The following is an 18,030-nucleotide window of genomic DNA, read 5'->3' on the forward strand; positions in this document are numbered from 1 at the left end:
GGAAATGGAGTTAAAACTGAAATTCCCAGTATGGGAATAGGAGGTGTTCCACAGACTGTTTTCGGGGCCAGAGGTGTGTTGGGAAGCACTGACAGCGGGGTTGAACTCTGTCACCCTCACCTGGTCTGTAGGTGACTCCAGACCCACAGCGATGAGCTGCCCTCTGAAATGGACATAGCAAATTACTCAGTTCGAGGGTAATTAGGGAGGGGTAATAAATGCTGGGTTTGTGAGTGATGCCCATATCCCATAAAAGAATAAATTGGAACAGAGTTCTAGTTCATGTGTGGGTATTTCATAATCACACAGTGTAGGAGAGGCCCTTTGGCCCATCGAGTCCACATTAGAAACACCTGACCCCACCTGCCAGCCCTTGGCCCATCGCCCTGAATGTTACACTGTGCCAAGTGCTCATCCAGATACTTTCTAAAGGATGTGAGGCATCCCGCCTCCCCCACCCTCCCAGGCAGCACATTCCAGACCCCCTCCACCCTCTGGGGGGAAAAAACCTTTTCCTCAAATTCCCCCCCCAAAACTCCTACCCCTCACCTTCAACCTGTGTCCCCTCCTGACTGACCCTCCAACTGAGGGCGATAGCTGCTGTGTCCAAGTCCCTCATAATCTTTGAATTCAGTCAATTAACTAATTTTTAAAAAGCCATTGATGGGGATATATCCGGTCTGGACCAGTATTTATTGTCCATCCGTGAAGATGTTTAAGATGGGCTTTTATCAACAATGGTTTCCTGGTACATATTAACATTTTTATTAAATTCAGATCTCACCATCTGCTGCAGTGGGATTTGAACCCACGTTCTCAGGGCATTGCTCTGACTCTCTGGATTACCAGCACAATGACAATATCACTACACTGCTTCCTATAGGAACAAAGAAAATTCCAGCACAGGAACAGGCCCTTCGGCCCCTCCAAGCCTGCACTGACCATGCTGCCCCCGACTGAACTAAAACCCCCTACCCTTCTGGGGACCGTATCCCTCTATTCCCATCCTATTCATGTACTTGTTAAAACACCCCTGCAAACTCACTACCGTATCCGCTTCCACTCCCTCCACCTGGCAGTGAGTTCCAGGCCCCCTCCGTGTAAAAAAAAGCTTGCCTCGTACATCTCCTTTAAACCTTGCCCCTCACACCGTAAACCTGTGTCCCTGAGTAATTGACTCTTCCATCCTGGGAAACAGTTTCTGACTATCCATCCTGCTGAGAGTAATGGTCACCATGAAACTATTGGATTGTTTTAAAAAAAAACCCTCCTGATTCACTAACGTTCTTTAGGGATGGAAATCCCTTTGGAGCGTACACGTGACTCCAGACCCACAGCAATGGGGTTGTATTGAGTCAGTCTTGGAAACGGTGGAGCAAGTCACTCTGCAGAGAAAGCCTGAGAGAGAAACCGGAGAGTGGACCCATCAGGAGGGTCGTTCCCATAGAATAACTGCAATGATCATGTTTGTAATGGAACCCGTCACACTGTGATTCCAGCTCTGTTTCCGAGACGCTGCTGCAGGAGGTGATAATGGAGAACATTGACTGGACGTTCTGCATCAGAAATGGAGGAAAATAGTAAACCCACATCAAAGAAATCAGTATCTGGTAAAATACTTTTAATTTATATAATTACATTGATTTAAGAAGTTTCATCTGCCGGACAATAGAATGAAAAAGGAATGGTATGTACAGACATTTGCTGGTTTAACAAATCGAGCTTCTTGTTAAGATCTTATTGGTTCTTATTAATGTGATTAATTTGGTTGTTTTGTTGATGGCCAATGTTGCATTCTCACCGTTCATTTTAAAATCCTTTCAGATTCAATCCCAGTTCACACCCAATGGACAGAAAATTACTAATAGCACCTTTGTTTATCTGTTAATTCTTGTAACTACCAGTGTTAGCCAATAACAATATCATTACTGAACATTCATAAATTACTGGGCTGTTATGTAACATTAAAGCAGCAAGTAAACAGGTGATATTTGACTGTGCGGAGCCCTGGGAGAGAACGTGGATTGGTCCAGCACTCTGCACAACCATAACTTTCCGCGTACAGTCAGTGCTATCCTGTCACTGCACACACCAACCGATTTGCACACAGCTGGATCCCACCAACCGTGAATGGAGCTGTTCTAATGGCGTTGGAATGTTGGGCAGAGGCAATAAACCAATTCCAGATCTCTGAATAGCACCGTGGGATCGCGCACAGCACCTGAGCAGACAGAGAATCAGTTTCATATCTCGGTCCAGACAGTGGGACAGAGTTCAACAGACACAATGTGAAAGAACTTGACACTGGGTTGATGTTGGTGTGAAACTTTAATTTATTAAAAGCCTTTAAATATTTGCTCTCTAAATGTGGATTCTTGAATGTAATGATTTTTGTGTAAGTGTTTTTCCATGGTCAGGCAAGTTTAGGAGATGCCACGAGCAGGGGGAGGGTGTATTTTAGAGTTTGTGCCCTCCTTGTGAAGCCTCCCCAACTGGGTTCCCATTGGGAGAATCTGGGTGCAAATCCACCCCCACCCCCCCCAACCCCCCAACCGGAATATCTCCCTCTGGCCAAGGGCAGCATCAGCAGGGGAGTTCCAGCTGTGTGGACTCAGCTCCCTGGACACAGCAAACTCAGAAACCCCTCACACCACCTAACGCTTCCCAAAGTCCAACTGCTTTTAAATGAGTCTGCAGGCAGTGAAAGGAAATCGTTGCATTTCTATAGCACCCTTCATATCCTCAGGAGATCCCAAAGCAATGTACAGCCAATGAAGCATTTCTAAAAGTGTAGTCACTTACGTAATTTAGGAAACACAGCAGTCAGCTTATGCACAGCAAGATCCCATAAACTGCAAGTAATGAGGATTTTTTCCCAATCAATGTTGACACAGACACTGGAGTAATTACTGTGCTTGGGTTGTTCCTGTCTACCCAACATCTCAGCCCCCCTGACAGTGTGGCACCCCCTCAGTGTCAGCCTGAGTGAAGGGTTTCAATCTCAGAGTTGAACCCGAAAGTTTGGGAGAGAGTGGGTTACCCACGGAGTCACAACCGCCAAGTTTGACTGAGATTAACTGGTGAACATTAAGTTGTATAACATTAGTTATGGCAGCTTATTGAGTGCTAAGCTTTAAAGAGAATGAATTAAATGTAGTGCGTTAATGAAGTTAAGTGAGCTTTATAGCGGAGTGATGTATTTAGATGGGCCTTCAGGCAGATATTATCTGTGATATGAGGTAACAAGTTGGAAGACAGCGCAATTGCATAAAAGAATTTGGATTTCCATTTCCTCTCTGTCCCATCACCTTGTTGCCTTCACCCTGAGCAATGCGGAGGGGACAGTGATTTGGTTGTTTAACTGCAGGCAGTGTTTGTTATAAATTCTTCATGCAGACCTGACATCGGCCCACGCGGGTCAGTAACTGTCCGGCCTTCAGTGTGTCAGGCACCGGCTGCTTGGTGAACTGCTGATTGGGGTCGATGGTGGATAGCCAGAAACTGTACTCGTTGGCAAAGTAATGGCAGGTGCCACGGGCACCGTTACACTCCACAAAAGGGGTGGTTCGGAAATCCTCCAGACAGCTGCCGGGAGAGACCAGGGACTGTCCACCTCCTTCACCGCCAGCCCCTGTATGCTGTAACGGAAAGTACAACGTGAATATAGACAGCACAGAGTTCTAACTTCACATCACTCTCGGACTTTAGCCAGCTTTACAATGAGGGAGGGCAGAGGGTTGTGGAGGTCGGGTCACTGAGTGTCTTTAAGACAGAGGTAGATAGGTTCCTGATTAATAAGGCAGGAGAATGGGGATGAGAAAAATATCACCATGATTGAATGGGGGAGCAGACTCGATGGGCCGACTGGCCTCATTCTGCTCCTATGTCTTAGGGTCGAATGGCAGGCTGCTCCATCAGTGAAAAGTACAACCTGTACATACTGCCAGTTTAACCGGGGTGTGTGTGTGTGGGTGTGTGGGTGTGGGGGGGGGAGGGGTTGGGTGTGGGGGGGGAGGGGTTGGGGTGGGGGGGGAGGGGTGGGAGGGGAGGGGTTGGGGCTGGGGGGGAGGAGGGGCGGGGGGGAGGAGGGGCGGGGGGGAGGAGCGGTTGGGGGGGAGGAGCGGGCGGGGAGGAGGAGGGGCGGGGGAGGAGGGGCGGGGGAGGAGGGGCGGGGGAGGAGGGGCGGGGGAGGAGGGGCGGGGGAGGAGGGGCGGGGGAGGAGGGGCGGGGGAGGAGCGGTTGGGGGTGAGGAGGGGCGGGGTGAGGAGGGGCAGGGGGAGGAGGGGCGGGGTGAGGAGGGGCGGGGGGAGGAGGGGCGGGGGGAGGAGGGGCGGGGGAGGAGTGGTTGGGGGTGAGGAGGGGCGGGGAGGGGAGGAGGGGTTGCGGGGGGAGGAGGGGTGGGGGGAGCGGGCAGGGGGCAGGCGGACAGGGTGTTCCTGCCTTCCACTCGGAACAGGAACTAGGAATGTCAGTTCCCGTTCTGTTTACTCTCTGTGGCTCAGGGGCCTGAGGGAGCAAACTGACGGAACCTTGCCAAATCTATCTGAGATTTATCAGAATGTTCCAGGGGTGTGAATGTGGAGAGACTGGCAAAGCTGGGATCGTCCTCCTTGGAGCCGAGAAGGTTAAGGGGAGATTTAATGAAGTTGTTTAAAATCAGGAAGGGCACTGATGAAGGAAATCGGGAGAAACTGTTTCCACCGGCAGCAGGATTGGAAAAGCTGGGGATTGAAGGGAAAAGAACGGGAGGGATGGGGGGATGAGGAGAGTTTTATTTCATGCAGCGAGTTGTTGTGATCAGGAAGGCGCTGCCTGAGAGGGCGGAGGAAGCGCTGCCTGAGAGGGCGGAGGAAGCGCTGCCTGAGAGGGCGGAGGAAGCGCTGCCTGAGAGGGCGGAGGAAGCGCTGCCTGAGAGGGCGGAGGAAGCGCTGCCTGAGAGGGCGGAGGAAGTGCTGCCTGAGAGGGCGGAGGAAAGCGCTGCCTGAGAGGGCGGAGGAAGCGCTGCCTGAGAGGGCGGAGGAAGCGCTGCCTGAGAGGGCGGAGGAAGCGCTGCCTGAGAGGGCGGAGGAAGCGCTGCCTGAGAGGGCGGAGGAAGCGCTGCCTGAGAGGGCGGAGGAAGCGCTGCCTGAGAGGGCGGAGGAAAGCGCTGCCTGAGAGGGCGGAGGAAAGCGCTGCCTGAGAGGGCGGAGGAAGGCGCTGCCTGAGAGGGCGGAGGAAGTGCTGCCTGAGAGGGCGGAGGAAGCGCTGCCTGAGAGGGCGGAGGAAAGCGCTGCCTGAGAGGGCGGAGGAAAGCACTGCCTGAGAGGGCGGAGGAAGCCCTGCCTGAGAGGGCGGAGGAAGCGCTGCCTGAGAGGGCGGAGGAAGCGCTGCCTGAGAGGGCGGAGGAAGCCCTGCCTGAGAGGGCGGAGGAAAGCGCTGCCTGAGAGGGCGGAGGAAGCGCTGCCTGAGAGGGCGGAGGAAGCCCTGCCTGAGAGGGCGGAGGAAAGCGCTGCCTGAGAGGGCGGAGGAAGCAGATTCAATAAACACTCGCAAACAGGATTGAGCTGTATTGGAAAAGGAATGGGTGGGGGGTAGGGGAAATGAAAAGGGGGAGCAACACTAATTGGTTATCGCCGCCAGTCCTGGTATGATGGGCTGAATGGCCTCCTCGTGTGTGGTAGGATTTCTATGGTTTTATAGAGCCTGTTCCAAACATCACAAATGGTCTTCACTGTTTGTAGACAGATTGTGTAAGATTTCTAACACATTGAAATGATATGAAATTATTACCATGAGGAAGGAATATCCGATCCACAGACTTCGCCATCCTGTGGGACACATTGGGATGGTGATGTCCTGGCTGTGAACAGCGACTGCGAGCGAGGGTGCCTCACACACTGAGCACCGACTGATGTACTGCCTGATATCGTCATCAGCAACAGGCATCATTGGAATTGGAGCGTTGGTGGATAACCAATAGGACTTGTCATTCCTACTGGCAAAGTGGCAAACTTCATTGATGTTGCAGTAAACGAAGGGGATGGTGCTGAACCTCGGCATACAGGAACCAGCCAACCCTGAGAATCAGACATTGCCAATCAGTGCACTGGCAAAGCCAGCAATCGCAGTGATAATCACCCAGCTCCCAAATCAACAGGAACAAAATCACCTCCCAATCCCATCCCAATAACACACACATCACGCGGATGGGTGACACCTCACCGAATAAAGTATCAGCTCCAGACCCACTCCAGAGAGTTGGCTACAGAACAAGGGTTATCAAAGGGTCAGCGGCGAGGGAGCGCCGCACTGTCAGAGGGTCAGTGCTGAGGGAGTCCGGCACTGTCAGAGGGTCAGTGCTGAGGGAGTGCCGCACTGTCTGAGGGTCAGTGCTGAGGGAGTGCCGCACTGTCTGAGGGTCAGTGCTGAGGGAGTGCCGCACTGTCAGAGGGTCAGTGCTGAGGGAGTGCCGCACTGTCAGAGGGTCAGTGCTGAGGGAGTGCCGCACTGTCAGAGGGTCAGTGCTGAGGGGTGCCGCACTGTCAGAGGGTCAGTGCTGAGGGAGTGCCGCACTGTCAGAGGGTCAGTGCTGAGGGAGTGCCGCACTGTCAGAGGGTCAGTGCTGAGGGAGTGCCGCACTGTCAGAGGGTCAGTGCTGAGGGAGTGCCGCACTGTCAGAGGGTCAGTGCTGAGGGAGTGCTGCACTGTCACAGACTGGAATTGGTGATTCCCGGACACTATCTGATCTATAAAAGGGAGGATTTATTAACTGAAAAATATCCGCTGTGATTTGACACCGTACCCAGATCCTGATTGTGGGCTTTTTCCTGTCCTTCCACGAATAACAGGCTGTACCCGTCCCAAAGCCTGTTCATTCCCAGCGGACACGGTGGGATTTCCTGAGACTGGCTGTGTTTGACCAGGAGGTAGCCCACACTGACACTCCTGCCCGGCATTCCTTCCATCCCTCGCACACCCGTGGGCCCCGGGCTACCTACAATCAAAGAGAATTCGTTCAGACTCACAGCTCATTCTCAACACATTCAGTTAAAATAATTGATGTTTAATAGTTCCAGCTCCAAAACTCTCGGGTTGTTCACTGGAAAATCTTCTTCATTCTGATTCCCTCTTCACCATCCATTCTCATCTCTCATCACAAACACACAGACACGCACATGTACACACTCAGCCAGAGTTTCACATGGGCACACACACAGATACCCGCACGCACACAGATATGCGCGTGCACACAGATAGACACGCACGCACACAGACACGCACGCACACACAGATACGTGTGCACACACACCCTCACACACAGATACACATGCACACACATCCGCACACACAGATACACGCGCACACACAGATACACGCGCACACACACAGATACGCGTGCACACACACCCTCACACACAGCTACATGCGCACACACAGCTACGTGCGCACACATAGACATGCGCACACACAGGTACACGCGCACACACACCCTCACACACAGATACACGTGCACACACAGGTACACGCGCACACACACCCTCACACACAGATACACGTGCACACACAGATACACGCGCACACATAGATACACGCGCACACACAGAGATACACGCGCACACACACCCTCACACACTGATACACACGCACACAGATACTCATGCACACACACCCTCACACACAGATACGCACACAGACACGCGCACACACAGATACATGCACACACACAGATACATGCACACACACCCTCACACACAGGGGTTGGATGTGGGAGTAGGAGGGTGGGGAGGGAGGTGTTGGGTGACAGACTATGAAAGGGATCCGTGTGGCGTTCAGGCTTCCAATCCTTTCCCCTCAAGGTGAGCACGCTACATTTAATGCTTCCTACCTTGAAATCCCAATGGTCCCTGTTGACCCATTGGACCTGGTTCACCTCTGGGACCCGGTCTACCCAGAGAGCTGGAGAGACCGGGGGTTCCTGCTTTACCCTGAGGACCCTTCAGTCCTGGCAGAGAAATAAAACACACACAATGTTAGAGATACAGAATCGATCGGACATCAGGCTCAGTGTGCGAGCGAGAGAGAGAGAGAGAGAGAGAGAGAGTGAGTGAGTGAGTGAGTGTGTGTGTGTGTGTATGTGTGTGTGTGTGTGTGTGTGTGTGTGTGTGAAAGTGCGAGCGAGAGAGTGTGTGCGTGCGCACGAGCGAGAGAGGGTTTGTGTGTGTGAGTGAGAGGATCCCTCAGGAATAAGTATATCTGTATTGTTCGAGCAAGCGGGCGGGCGGGTGTGTGGGCGTGTGGGTGGGTGGGTGGGCGGGTGGGTGTGTGTGTGGGCGGGTGGGTGTGTGGGCGGGTGTGTGGGCGGGTGTGTGGGTGGGTGGGTGTGTGGGCGGGTGGGTGTGTGGGTGGGTGGGTGTGTGGGTGGGTGGGCGGGTGGGTGTGTGTGTGGGCGGGTGGGTGTGTGGGTGGGTGTGTGGGCGGGCGTGTGGGTGTGTGGGTGTGTGGGTGGGCGTGTGGGTGGGTGTGTGGGTGGGCGTGTGGGTGGGTGTGTGGGTGGGCGTGTGGGCGGGTGGGTGTGTGGGCGGGTGGGTGTGTGGGTGGGTGTGTGGGTGTGTGGGCGGGTGTGTGGGCGGGTGTGTTTGTGGGTGGGTGTGTGGGCGGGCGTGTGGGTGGGTGGGTGTGTGGGTGGGTGTGTGGGTGTGTGTGTGTGTGGGTGGGCGTGTGGGCGGGTGGGTGTGTGGGTGTGTGGGTGGGTGGGTGTGTGGGTGGGCGTGTGGTTGTGTAGGTGGGTGGGTGGGTGGGTGGGTGTGTGGGTGTGTGGGTGGGTGTGTGGGCGGGTGTGTGGGCGGGTGGGTGGGTGTGTGGGCGGGTGTGTGGGTGTGTGGGCGGGTGTGTGGGCGGGTGTGTGGGTGGGCGTGTGGGTGTGTGGGTGGGTGTGTGGGCGGGTGGGTGGGTGTGTGGGCGGGTGTGTGGGCGGGTGGGTGTGTGGGTGGGCGTGTGGGTGTGTGGGTGGGCGTGTGGGTGTGTGTGGCGGGTGGGTGGGTGTGTGGGTGGGTGTGTGTGTGGGTGGGCGTGTGGGTGTGTGGGTGGGTGGGTGTGTGGGTGGGTGTGTGGGCAGGTGGGTGTGTGGGTGGGTGTGTGGGCGGGTGGGTGGGTGGGTGGGTGGGTGTGTTGGCGGGTGTGTGGGCGGGTGGGTGTGTGGGTGTGTGGGCGGGTGGGTGTGTGGGTGTGTGTGTGGGTGGGCGTGTGGGTGGGCGTGTGGGTGTGTGGGTGGGTGGGTGTGTGGGTGGGTGTGTGGGTGTGTGGGTGGGTGTGTGTGTGGGTGTGTGGGCGGGTGGGTGTGTGGGTGTGTGGGTGGGTGTGTGGGTGGGTGGGTGGGTGTGTGGGTGGGTGTGTGGGTGTGTGGGTGGGTGTGTGTGTGGGTGTGTGGGCGGGTGGGTGTGTGGGTGTGTGGGTGGGTGTGTGGGTGGGTGGGTGGGTGGTGCAGATTCTCACAGCTCTGCAGAGAAAGAAAGCGGAAAGTTTGATTGTGCTCTCACCGACATCCCCAGGAATTCCCTTTGGACCCAGATCTCCTGGGAATCCTCGCCGTCCAGGATTTCCGGGGGTGCCTTGTGCCCCCCGCGGAGCGGTGAATTGCTGTGGAAGGGGGGCAGGGCCTTGTGGACCCGGTAACCCCACTAAACCTGGAGTTCATTCAGATAAAAGACAGAATTAATCAGCAAATACATATAATTTCTGCTGCACCATGAGCTTCCTGCTTGCTGTGGTGTGGCGCTATCTATAAATCTGATCACCTCAGTGTGATTAGCATTGAGAAAGTGTAGCAGCTCCTGCCACAGACCTCCAGCATTCACTCCGAGAGGAGGAGCAATGACTCGTTGTTTTCTGCCCTTTCATTAAACTATTATCCACTTCAGCTTCATCCTTCATCCTCAGCACTTTCAGCACAGCCAACAGTCTTTCTTGTGGAACTTTATCAAATGCCTTCTGGAAGTCTCGATACTCTGTACTGTACAACTGCCACCTGCAGAGGTGAACATAAATCTTGGAAATCTGCCCTTTTGTATTTGCCTCACCTGAGACATGCTGGGAAAAGAAGAGCAGGAACAGGTGGAGGCCATTCCGCCCCTCAAACCTGTTCTATTAAAAGGGGAAGCATTGGCTGGTTTACTTGCCCAAGAGCCAAATGTATGCAGTTTCAGGGGTTCGGGGTGTAACCACTCAGTTTTGACCCCAGGGAATTATCCCATTCAGAAGGGAAATTCAAATTTCCTCAGGAATCTCTCAGCCATTCCCCTCAGTCAGTGCTGGAATTCCCAGTGTGCCTGGGATAAGGATTACAATCAGCCAGAAGTCCAGAATCAGATGATTACCAGCCTGATCCAAGACAGAAGGACATTGTCTAGGAGGTGGAACAGGTGAGTGACTGATCCCACTCCCCTACTCAGGGCGGGAGCTTCACACAGAGAAACCTCACCGCCTACTGGGGCACATTGAAGGAACTGGGAGCTGATGTGATTGGATCAATGAAAATGGGTTCAGTTTGGAAATAAGAATTGTGATTCCTGCCACACCAAAGGCTGTTAGTCCCGGGTTGGGACACATTCCTCACTCCCCTTTGTGAATACGTTCGGTGTGGTAGAAACATAAATCAGCATTGTTGGAAATAGCGGGAGGGAGAGGGAGAGGGAGAGGGAGAGGGAGAGCGAGGAGAGAGGGAGAGGGAGGAGAGAGGGAGAGGGAGAGGGAGAGCGAGGAGAGAGGGAGAGGGAGGAGAGAGGGAGAGGGAGAGGGAGAGGGAGAGGGAGAGGGAGGAGAGAGGGAGAGGGAGGAGAGAGGGAGAGGGAGGAGAGAGGGAGAGGGAGAGGGGGGAGAGAGGGAGAGGGAGAGCGAGGGAGAGGGAGAGGGAGAGAGGGAGAGGGAGAGAGGGAGAGGGAGAGGGAGAGGGAGAGAGGGAGAGGGAGAGAGGGAGAGGGAGAGGGAGAGAGGGAGAGGGAGAGTGAGGAGAGGGAGAATGGGAGTGGGAGTGAGGATGTTAGCCGGCGTATATCAAAGACAGAAGATGCTTCACTTACCAGCCAGACCCATTGAACCTTTCAGTCCAGGAGCTCCCGGATCTCCTTGTGATCCCGTTCTCCCAGGGTATCCCATCATGCCCTGATCACCTCTTTCACCTTTCAATATGAAACAGAATCAGTGACACTCACTTTGAGGAGAAATAGAACCTAAACATGGGGTGAGATTTTTGTAAAGTTGACCACCCAGGTCATTGCCCCGGCAGCCAATTAAACAGCAGCGTTCAGTCACCAGGGGCGGGCCTTTCATCCTCAGTTTAATTGGCTGGCGGCTCTGTAGTCTCAGCAGCGCCACCAGCAGCACTGGCCACTGCTGGGACTACATGCAAACCCACCAATCCCACCAGGAGCACTGGGAGCAGTCAGACCGGGTAAACCCAGGAGAAGGATGAGAGTCATGATTGAAAGGCCTGGTGGGAGGAAGAGGGGGGTGAGGGGGGGGGGGGTGGGAGGAAGAGGGGGGTGAGGGGGGGTGGGAGGAAGAGGGGGGTGAGGGGGGGGTGGGAGGAAGAGGGGGGTGAGGGGGGGGTGGGAGGAAGAGGGGGGTGAGGGGGTGGGAGGAAGAGGGGGGTGAGGGGGGGGGGTGGGAGGGGGTTCATTAAACTCAGTCCAATGTATTACAGTGAAAATTTATTGAAAAACAGGCGGTGCGGTTTGGAATCACACCTCCTGCACTGGGATCAGAGAATTTACAATAGACACTTCGGTCTCTGTTTCCTCTCAAAACAAATCCCTATCAGCAAGAACACCGGGGGGGTGGGGGGGGGGGGGGAGGTGATTATATTTTTAACCCATTAGATACCACACGTTTAGTGTTCAGGTTCACTGAGCATGTCCGGGGTGGTCAGCTGACCAATGGGATATGACCCACTCAATCGGAACATTCCATTTTCCCCGTGTTTCAATAAAGACCTTTATTTAATAACCAGTTCTGAACAATTCCCCCCCAGAATAGCATCAATTTCCTTTGGTAGCTTGCTAAGATTTCCAAGTGATCTCAGACTTGCCTTTTTTTCCAAGAATGCCGCTGATTCCAGGAAGACCCGGAACTCCCTTATCGCCCGGAATCCCCAAAGGTCCTGGGAATCCAGCCGGGCCAGGATCTCCTGCCTCACCTTTGCTCCCAGGTTGTCCCCACCTGCCGGCTGGACCTGGCTGGCCAGGAAACCCTGAAAAATAGTCCAGAATGTTAAACCTGGGCACGTCACACCCCGACATCACATCCCAGTGTCAGCAGCTGCTGAGTTTGAGCTAACCAGAGAAATATTGACATCCTGATGTGAATAAACACTGACTGGCCACCAATCACAATCCACGGGCTGTCTCCATGAGGACAAAGTGCTGACCAATTGTGGTCGCCCAGAGAGAGAGTCTCAACCAATCACGGTCAGGCAGAAACCATTCTGACCAATCACAGTGACTCGAAGTGAATCCTGACCAATCACCATCTGGGAAGTATTGTTTACCTTGGGGCCCGTCCTGCCCTCGGGGTCCCGGGTCACCCACTTTCCCCGGTTTGTTCGATGGTATCAGGGGTCCCGGCTGCCCAGGGGGTCCAATCGCTCCCACAGGACCTGGTTCACCTGAAATAAATCAAAAACTGATAATATTTCCAAACGTTTCAGTCAGTGTTTGTTTCTGAGTTTATCAAACGATGGTTTTACACAGCAGCGATGGCCAGTGGTGGGGGACGAGATATCACTGCACCATCCAGTGATGAGACACTGCAGTCAAACTGTTTCCACCAACACTCACTGTTGATCCAGCAGAGGGAACTCTTCAGGTGTAGCAATAAAACAAACCTCCAACTTATAAATCAAAGAATAGGGTTTAATAAAGAAACTTCATTACTCCAACACTTGAGGCCCCACTCTGGGCCATTCCAAACTCCCACAACCCCCCACAGCTTCTTATTTAGAGTGAATCAGCTGATAGCACATCATTTTGTCATTGGTTATATAGTTTACTTGGTCAGCTGACTCTTACAGCATGTTACCATTGGTCACAGTACAACAGATCCAACATTATCATCCATTACATTCTAACCACTCACCTGGGTCACCGTGTGGACCAGCGTCTCCAAGCCGCCCCGGTTCCCCGGGATTTGTGTTGCTTACTCCTCTTTCTCCTTTCTCACCTGGGTCACCAGGCCGGCCCTGAGCTCCGCCCCCACTGATACCTGAGCACAAACACAACATTGAACATTACAACCGTTGTTCCATGTTTGTGGTCAGCTGGGTTTAGTAACCATTCTCCATTCACAGCTTTAAGGTTGAGCCGAGAGTTTGGGTTAACAATTGAGGGACGTATCGAGGGAATACAGTAAAAAGTCTGACAACACCAGGTTTTAGTCCAACCGATTTATTTGATAGTAAACTCACAAGCTTTCGAGGGGATTCCCTCTTCGTCAGGTGAATGGAGAGTTCTGGCCTCGGACACAGCATATAAAGCACAGACAGTTTAGAGATTACTGATTACAATGCGAATCTTTACACCTAACCTGCTGTTCAAGTCTTAAAGTGGCCGACAATGTGAGTGGAAGGAGCACTGATCACAGGTTAAAGAGATGTGTATTGTCTCCAGACAGGACAGTGAGTGGTCGGACTAAAACCTGGTGTTGTCAGACTTTTTACTGTGTTTACCCCAGTCCAACACCGGCACATCCACATCGAGGGAATACAGCAGTATTGGTGAAGAGGTTAAATCCAGTCTCTGTTTAGATCCCAAATCCCCAACCAATGATTGAATCATAAAGTCCATGTACATCACATCGACTGTGCCACCATCATCAACCCTCCCTGTTCCCTCCTCAGAACACTCAGCTGCATTAAAACATAATTTGCTTTTTTTAAACAAATCCATGTTGGTTTTCCTATATTAGTCTGATGATTCAGTGAGTGTTAATTTTCCGGGCAGGGGTGAGAGAATTAACGGAGGTGTTGTTTAAGCAGGAATCAATCTTCGCTGGGTAAATGGGATGTTGTGTGAGTTTGGGCCCAGATAAGAGAGATCTGGAGTTTGTGGGAAGCCAGTCGGATTGTGGAGACTGGGCGTAACAAAGGGAAATATGATAGGCAAATAATCCGGTGTAATCCCCTTGTCTGCATCAATAGAGAAACTATAAAAAAATGTGAGATTGTACCTGGGCTTCCCGGGAAACCTTTATTTCCTTTTAAACCGTCTAAACCTGGAAGGCCGTCAGAACCTCGAATACCTGGAAAAGAATTCAAAATCATCAGCATTCAAATACAAGAGCCCGAGGTCAGGACTTTCCAGTCCCACTGTGGGAGATTCTTTGGATTTTAGTGGAATCCCAGCAGTGGGCAAGTCTGGAAAATCCCAGCCTAAAGTTTCACTAATTTTCACTGGGATTTTTCAGGATTTTAAGATGTCCCTCCAAGGGTAAATCACTGAATTTATCAAGAAAGGTTCTGCTTTGAGGGACAGTCTGATTAAACACCCATCAGCAGGTGAGAACAATCAGACAACAAGTGGATCCAATGGATCTCAGACTGAAATCTCCCTGAGGGTAATCTCCGAGTCACTCAGTGTGTTTAGACGAAATGTTTGCTCTCTGTTTCGGAAAGCTCCCTGTCTGGGAGTTTCCCGATTTTGTATCCCGCTCTCTTGTAGACTCACTGATAGCAATCAATCATTCTGATTGGTCAATAACTCCATTATTGTTGTATCATGTGACCGCCAGGACAGTGGAGGTAAAATCGATGGATTCCGTCCTGGTCACAGAGTACCGGGAAATTCTCCACGGAAAACAGGAGCATTCCGAAAGCAATCCGCTCTGAACCAGGAACAGAGAGTTCATTCCCTTTAACATTGGGCTGGGACCATTCTCAAATAATGATTCATGATTGGTTCACTGTGGGCTGGCTGCACGGTGGTGAAGGAGCTGCTCTAGTGTCTGGTCTGGGGTCTGAGGTCTAGTCTGGTGTCTGGTCTGTAGTCTGGGGCCTGGTGTCTGGTCTGGTACCTGGTGTGGTGTCTGGTCTGGTACCTGGTGTGGTGTCTGGTCTGGTACTTGGTGTGGTGTCTGGTCTGGCATCTGGTGTGGTGTCTGGTCTGGTATCTGGTGTCTGGTGTGGTATCTGGTCTGGTGTCTGGTCTGGTATCTGGTCTGGTGTCTGGTCTGGTGTCTGGTCTGGTATCTGGTGTGGTGTCTGGTCTGGCATCTGGTGTGGTGTCTGGTCTGGTATCTGGTGTGGTGTCTGGTCTGGTACTTGGTGTGGTGTCTGGTCTGGTATCTGGTGTGGTGTCTGGTCTGGCATCTGGTGTGGTGTCTGGTCTGGTATCTGGTGTGGTGTCTGGTCTGGTAACTGGTGTGGTGTCTGGTCTGGTACTTGGTGTGGTGTCTGGTCTGGTATCTGGTGTGGTGTCTGGTCTGGTACTTGGTGTGGTGTCTGGTCTGGTACCTGGTGTGGTGTCTGGTCTGGTACTTGGTGTGGTGTCTGGTCTGGTATCTGGTGTGGTGTCTGGTCTGGTACCTGGTGTGGTGTCTGGTCTGGTAACTGGTGTGGTGTCTGGTCTGGTACTTGGTGTGGTGTCTGGTCTGGTATCTGGTGTGGTGTCTGGTCTGGTACCTGGTGTGGTGTCTGGTCTGGTACCTGGTGTGGTGTCTGGTCTGGTAACTGGTGTGGTGTCTGGTCTGGTGTCTGGTCTGGTAACTGGTGAGGTGTCTGGTCTGGTACCTGGTGTGGTGTCTGGTCTGGTATCTGGTGTGGTGTCTGGTCTGGTACCTGGTGTGGTGTCTGGTCTGGTAACTGGTGTGGTGTCTGGTCTGGTATCTGGTGTGGTGTCTGGTCTGGTACCTGGTGTGGTGTCTGGTCTGGTATCTGGTGTGGTGTCTGGTCTGGTACCTGGTGTGGTGTCTGGTCTGGTACCTGGTGTGGTGTCTGGTCTGGTACCTGGTGTGGTGTCTGGTCTGGTATCTGGTGTGGTGTCTGGTCTGGTACCTGGTGTGGTGTCTGGTCTGGTAACTGGTGTGGTGTCTGGTCTGGTATCTGGTGTGGTGTCTGGTCTGGTATCTGGTGTGGTGTCTGGTCTGGTACCTGGTGTGGTGTCTGGTCTGGTATCTGGTGTGGTGTCTGGTCTGGTAACTGGTGTGGTGTCTGGTCTGGTATCTGGTGTGGTGTCTGGTCTGGTGTCTGGTCTGGTGTCTGGTGTGGTGTCTGGTCTGGTGTCTAGTGTGGTGTCTGGTGGCTGGTCTGCAGGAGGATTTGGGGATTTATTCTCAGACACCCCAACCCGAGGAGTCCAGTTCAACATCAAGTTCCCAATGTACTGCAATAACAGCTTGCATTTATATAGCGACCATCTCAAATCTTAAAGTGAGGCGGCGGAGATTAGGGAAGGAATTCCTGAACTTTGCAGCTGGACAGCTGAAGGCACGAATACCGATTGTGGTGATTCAGATTCTGATTGCTGAAAAGACCAGAACAGAGGAATGCAGAAAGGTCAGAGGTTTTTTTGGTTGAGTGCTGGTTACAGAGACAGAGAGGAGTGAGGCCACGGAGGGATTTGAACTTTGGACTCTGAATGGTACATGGTCTGAGTGATGTTGGTCATGGGCCATTGACCAGTGACCTCTGACCTGGAATCTGGGGAATGGGGAAATAGCGACAAACACCAGGTATGGTAACAGACTGTTCACTGCCCGTTTCCCACTGATTTGTGCAGGCTTCCCAAAGAATCAGTTACAGTCCAGATAACCAGGGAACTGGGACATAAAGAATGCCTGAAGAAGACAGAAGTTAAGAGAACAGAGACGAAGGAATCATGCAGAAGAATTCAAGGAAGAGTAAAGAAAGAATTAAAGACACAATTGCAATAACCAGAGTTAAAGTGGGTGAGCAGAATTCAGAGATAAAACAAAAGTTTGATGCCATTGTAATAGAGTCCATAAATAAATAGTTAAAGCAATTGAGAACAGCCAAGACAAAGAAATCTTAACTGGGAAGCTGTAAAATCTGGATAATTCATTATCAGATTGTTAAAAGTGGAGGACAAGCTTTGTTAAAAGAGTCCTTTGGAAAACTTGGAGTCAGAGCCTATCCTGGCAGATACTGGATGCTAGGCAGGGTATAATGCCAGTCCATCACAGGGCATACACTCACAGATAAACTGAGGGACAATTTAGCCTGGCCAATCCACCTAACCTACATCTTTTGGATTGCGGGAGGAAACCGGAGCACCTGGAGGAAACCCACACAGACACGGGGAGAATGTGCAAACTCCACACAGACAGTGACCCAAGGCTGGAATTGAACATGGGACCCTGGTGATGTGAGGTAGCAGGGCTGACCACTGTGCCGCTGTGCTGTAAACTGCTAATAGAAAGTATTATTGTAAAAGAAAATTTTAAAGCACGATTAATGTGGAAATTCTCATCTGAGAATCACCTGGGGGAGTCTGAGGAGAAATCCACTGACACTGATTTGGGTTCAGACTGGAGTGTGTGTTTGACCACAGCCAATCTGTGTGTTTGAAGGGACTTTGCGTTACTGAGAGTGTTGTAGCAATGGAGTGAGTTACTCTGCACCTATGATTCTGACTAATATTAGGATAAATTTTCAGCCTGGGTTGTCCAATAGGAGCAGAGAACAAGAGACCAAGGCCACATTGTACTGTTTAATTCACAGTAAAATAAATCTGGATGCAGTGTCATTTACTGTCAGCCTTTAGAAGCTTCTACATGGGATACACCCAGTACCTGTGGTTAGTGCTGTACCTCGCTGTAGCCTTTTACCTTTAATTCCTTGGTATCCTGGAAATCCCATGTATCCCTTTGGACCAGCAGAACCAAGCGGACCTCGCAGTCCTCGGTCCCCCAGCGTTCCGGGATATCCGGTGGAGCCTGTCAAACAGGAAATTAAAGGTCAGCTCCAGTGGGGAGGGGGGGAGCTCATCTCGGACAGAAACACAAATCTGGGGAATAACGATTTGCCAACGTTCTGATATTCCCACA

At 52.3% G+C, this 18,030-nt stretch overlaps 1 protein-coding gene across 1 annotated transcript in view; it reads right to left on the reverse strand.

Annotated features, from left to right (window-relative positions):
• Nucleotides 1-1,606: 1,606 nt before the first annotated feature.
• col4a2 (collagen, type IV, alpha 2) overlaps nt 1,607-18,030 on the reverse strand; it is a 50,907-nt gene continuing 34,483 nt past the window's right edge. The window contains 11 exon segments of the mRNA XM_080198015.1: nt 1,607-3,638; nt 5,770-6,056; nt 6,782-6,973; nt 7,865-7,981; nt 9,516-9,662; nt 11,055-11,153; nt 12,062-12,223; nt 12,521-12,637; nt 13,108-13,233; nt 14,197-14,268; nt 17,812-17,919. Of these exon segments, the coding sequence (XP_080054141.1) occupies nt 3,378-3,638; nt 5,770-6,056; nt 6,782-6,973; nt 7,865-7,981; nt 9,516-9,662; nt 11,055-11,153; nt 12,062-12,223; nt 12,521-12,637; nt 13,108-13,233; nt 14,197-14,268; nt 17,812-17,919 (1,688 nt within the window). The 3' untranslated portion in view covers nt 1,607-3,377.

The sequence above is a fragment of the Carcharhinus amblyrhynchos genome, chromosome 10, assembly GCF_965287045.1.
Source record: "Carcharhinus amblyrhynchos chromosome 10, sCarAmb.v2.hapA, whole genome shotgun sequence".
Classification (NCBI taxonomy): Eukaryota; Metazoa; Chordata; class Chondrichthyes; order Carcharhiniformes; family Carcharhinidae; genus Carcharhinus; species Carcharhinus amblyrhynchos.